This window comes from Sapajus apella, unplaced genomic scaffold (assembly GCF_009761245.1).
Source record: "Sapajus apella isolate SASKATOON/1434 unplaced genomic scaffold, GSC_monkey_1.0 scaffold2593, whole genome shotgun sequence".
NCBI classification, from domain to species: domain Eukaryota; kingdom Metazoa; phylum Chordata; class Mammalia; order Primates; family Cebidae; genus Sapajus; species Sapajus apella.
Window position 1 is genome coordinate 4,325 of NW_022439519.1, and position 4,663 is coordinate 8,987.

General features: G+C 40.6%; 1 protein-coding gene across 1 annotated transcript in view; it reads left to right on the top strand.

Moving 5' to 3' along the window:
- LOC116547287 (GTP-binding protein Rit1) overlaps nt 1-2,234 on the top strand; it is a gene marked incomplete at its 5' end in the record, with an annotated part of 5,302 nt that extends 3,068 nt beyond the window's left edge. The window contains one exon of the mRNA XM_032273280.1: nt 309-2,234. Coding sequence (XP_032129171.1) covers nt 309-539 — 231 coding nt within the window. The remainder of the gene's footprint in view (nt 1-308) is intronic.
- Nucleotides 2,235-4,663: the final 2,429 nt, after the last annotated feature.

Genomic DNA, 4,663 nt, shown 5'->3' on the forward strand with positions numbered 1-4,663 from the left:
GGTGAGAGGGGGATTTGTTTAGACCAAGAGGGGGGGGGTTGGGGGGGGCCAAGATCCCCCATTGCACCCCAAGCCGGGGAAAAAAAGGGAAACTCCGTCTCCAAAAAAAAAAAAAAAAAAAATAGACTAGAAATGGAATCATATTATTTTAAGGCAAAAGAAACCTTAGAAGTCATGTAATCTAGCCTCCCAGAATTATAAAAATCAGTGCTATCTGCTTGAACACCTCCAGAGTTGAGAAGCTTTCTGTTAAGGTGGTGGTGCATTCAGGTTTTGGGACAACTTTTTCTCATGTTTTGCTTTTAAAGGTCACCAAGGAAGAAGGCTTGGCATTGGCCCGAGAATTCAGCTGTCCCTTTTTTGAGACCTCTGCTGCATACCGTTACTACATTGATGATGTTTTCCATGCCCTTGTACGGGAGATACGTAGGAAAGAAAAGGAAGCAGTACTGGCCATGGAGAAAAAATCTAAGCCCAAAAACAGTGTATGGAAGAGGCTAAAATCACCATTCCGGAAGAAGAAAGATTCAGTAACTTGAAGAGAAGATGTGAAGTGTTTATCTGTGAACTGCAGTGCTGTTTCAAAGCAGTCCAGTAACCTGCAGTAATGAGCATGGTGCTTGCTCTTTCTCCTGTTAGGACCCTTGTTTTAAAAATAACTGATAAGAGGGACACGCCTACTAGGAGTTTTTAATGATGTGGTATTTAAAGTATTGTCTGTTAAGTATGATTTATTAACCCAGTGGAGCACTGTCTGCTTTTAAATTGTCACATTAGAATTTGCTCTACCAATGTTTTAGGTTCTGTTGCGCTGATATTAATTAATGTAATTTGTTTATACCCAGGAGAATATGTTCATATACCATGTATGATTGACTAAGTTCACAAGGGAAGTTTTTTGCCCTGCACTCCATATTATCCTTCAATTTCAGTTTCCTGGGACTATCCCAGAGAAAGACCTCAGTCTCTTCCGTTCACACTATGCTTCCTAGAGACTGAAAAAAAATAATGTAGGGAAATCAGGGCTAATGAGATCAGTGCCAAATTTCAGCAGATACTGTGGGGCTGCCTCCTGTTGTAGACTGGAGGGTGAGATGTGGGAAAGTTGGGCTGTCTGTTTGCAGGAACTTAAAAAGGTAGGCTCAGAACAGTATTCTCAGTACAAGCTTGGCTTTTCTAAGAAGTGCACATTTTACCCAAATGCACTGGGATGAGTGAGAACAGTCAGAAGCATATAAAATGTGATGAAGGTTTCTCCTAGGAAGTTAATTTACTCCTCATTTCAGGGTTTTCTTTTTTTACCTGCAAAGATAGACATTTTGAGAATCATAACTGTATTACTAAACATGTTCAATCACAATTTGCAGTTGGGTCAGCCCTTACCTTGTACAGGTTAATTTTTTCCCCACAGGTACACACCCAACGTGTGTATATTAATTGCCTCCTCCTACTTTGTGTTCTGTAGAAGAGCTACAGTGAAAAGATGTTTTTTTCCGGCCCTTCATCGCTGGTTGTGTTTTCCATACAGAAGAGACACCAGGGGTTTGGGTAAAATTTTACCCAAAAAAGATTTTGTTAGAGCACCGAGTCTAGTGATTGATGTGGACAATCACTAGACTCAGTGCTCTAACAAAATCTCCTATTTCTGTTTAATGGGTCACTCTTAAAGCTTTAAAATTCACATAGGTGGCGTCTCATCTGAAGATTTCTTTACAAGGACTTTGCTAAGTTCACCTCAGGGTTATCTGAGCCTTGACCAAGTTTATCCTAAGGGAATACCACTTTGCTTCCTGTGCATAGTTGAGAAACTGTAGTCCTAGGAAGAAACAGCTTTAAATATTGGTAGTGAATTCTCTGTTTTAAGATCAGGACTGTTTTGATATCTGACCTTGTTATATGTGGAGAATGCAAAAGTGCTAAGAGTAATGTATCACATGTTGAATATTAAATGTCACTGAAGCAATGTTCGTGTCAACTAGAAACTAAGAAGATGACTTTGTGTAGCACCTCTTGATAAGCACGCAGCTCATCTTAATATTTTCCATTTTTATTAGAGGAAGTAGGAGAGAGTTGTGTTTTTCTTTACAAACTGATGATAAATGTTCTAGATTTAAAGAAAAGTGACTGTTGGAACCCTTTTGGCTCTGAGTAGTGGTCCCTTTTGAAGCTCCTGGAAACATTTTTGTTACCAAATAAATCATGCTTTATGGTACTCAAGCCATCCAAAAATGAAAGACCTAGAATTTGATTCTGTACAGGACAAAAATCTCACAGGAACTATAGCACTTTGGAAAAGCATCAAAAAGTAGAAAAGAAATACAGTGCAATTCTATTATGAGAATGTTTTACATTTAAACTGGTTTAGCGCCTTTTAAGTTTAATGCCATAGCTTATTACTAATGACCTAGGGAATTTTTATTAGCATTAAGCAATATATATATATGCATTTTACTAGACAGGAGGTTTCACTATTTTGCCCAGGCTGGTCTCAAACTCCTGGGCTCACGCAATCCTCCCAATATCCTGGGATTACAAGCATGAGCCACCACCTGGCCCAAGCAAGAAATTGACACTATATAAGAATTATAATAATAATAATTGTTATTATTTGAGATGGAGTCTCACTCTGTCACCCAGGCTGGAGTGCAGTGGCACAATCTCAGCTCACTGCAATCTCTGCCTCCCAGGTTCAAGTGATTCTCCTGCCTCAGCCTCCCGAGTAGCTGGGACTACCGGTGCCCGCCACCACGCCCAGCTAATTTTTGTATTTTTAGTAGAGACAGGGTTTCATCATATTGGCCAGGCCGGTCTCGAACTCCTGACATTGTGATCTGCCTGCCTCGGCCTCCCAACGTGTTGTGATTATAGGCATGAGCCACTGCCCCTGGCCAACACCATATAATTAAGGTTGTCAGGCAGTAGAGAATGTTGCCAGAAGGATAGAAGGGAATTTGGATTATATATAAGGAAAATAACAAATAGGTGTTTTTAAGACTACCACTGTCATATATTAAATCCTTGTATTAATTAGTCCATCCATTAGTACTGAAGAGTTCTATTGGAGGTGCCAGTTAGACAGGTATAATGTGCATAAGTCATAGCTCTATTCTTAGTGTCATAAAGTGTAGCTAATTTATAAGCTCTAAGTAATCAGCTTTATCCAATTTGAGGGCATTAAAATTACTGCCTAGAACTTTGAAAAGAAAAATTCAGGGATAAGTTGAAAGGCACTGGAACTGTTCATGTCCATACCAGACCAGGAAATTATAAGATCCAGATGTTAGTGTCTAGAATTAGCTGTTTAGAATTCACAGGGGACATATGTTTCAACTTTGTCATATATAAGCAAAAATTGGTCTACTGTGATGTTCGGGGAGGAGGAAGAGGGAAAAAGTTTTTTAATGCACTTGTATGTGAAGACAGTTTGTATGACATAATACAAAACTTTTAAACAATTTGGGCTTTCCTTTACTTACCTATCAGTGGGTACAATTTTTGGAATCATTGCAAAAGGGTTAAGAAAAACATACCATGGCCGGGCGCGGTGGCTCACGCCTGTAATCCCAGCACTTTGGGAGGCCGAGGCGGGTGGATCACAAGGTCAAGAGATCGAGACCATCCTGGGCAACATGGTGAAACCCCATCTCTACTAAAAATACAAAAAATTAGCTGGGCATGGTGGTGCGTGCCTGTAATCCCAGCTACTCGGGAGGCTGAGGCAGGAGAATTGCCTGAACCCAGGAGGCGGAGGTTGTGGTGAGCCGAGATCGCGCCATTGCACTCCAGCCTGGGTAACAAGAGCGAAACTCTTTCTCAAAAAAGAAAAAAAAAAAAAAAAAAAAAAAAACATACCATGAGATGTTACATTCTGGAAAATACAAATTCAAAAAATTTGAGCCCACCATGTACAAGACACCTATGTCAAGTGCTAGAGAGCATGCCATGGAATCCTCCTTCATTTGAAGAGATCACCTCTTAGGAGCAGACAGGAAAAGCACATATGGAAAATGACAGCGCATTTGCTACCTGACAAGGGTTACTTAAAGTTGTTATAAGTAAATATGCTAAATGAGAATTGGAAGAGTGATAATTTTTTACATGAAGGTCATTTTATCTCCATTAGTCTAAATGGTCACCAGTGTTGGTAGAGAGGATGTAGTTTGGACATTAAACAAATGTTTTTTTTTTTTGTTTTGAGACGGAGTCTTACTCTGTGGCACAGGCTGCAGTGCAGTGGCATGATCTGGGCTCACTGCAGCCCCTGCTCCCTGGGTTCAAGTGATTCACCTCAGCCTCCTGAGTAGCTGGGATTATAGGTACGAACCACCATGAGCAGGTAAGTTTTGTATTTTTTTGTTTTTTTGTTTTGTTTTTTGGAGATGTTTCACCTTGTTGGTCAGTGTGGTTTCAAACTCCTGACCTCAGATGATCCACCCACCTTGGCCTCCCAAAGGGCTGGAATTACAGGCATGAGCCACCGTGCCCCACCAATTTTTGTATTTTTAGTAGAGACAGGGTTTCACCAATTTGGCCAGCCTGGTCTTGAACTCCTGACCTTAAGTGATCAACCACCTCAGCCTCCCAAAGTGCTGGGATTATAAGTGTGAGACTGCACCCGGCCTGTTTTGGCTTATAAAAGACAATCTCCTTCTGTCTGTTAGGC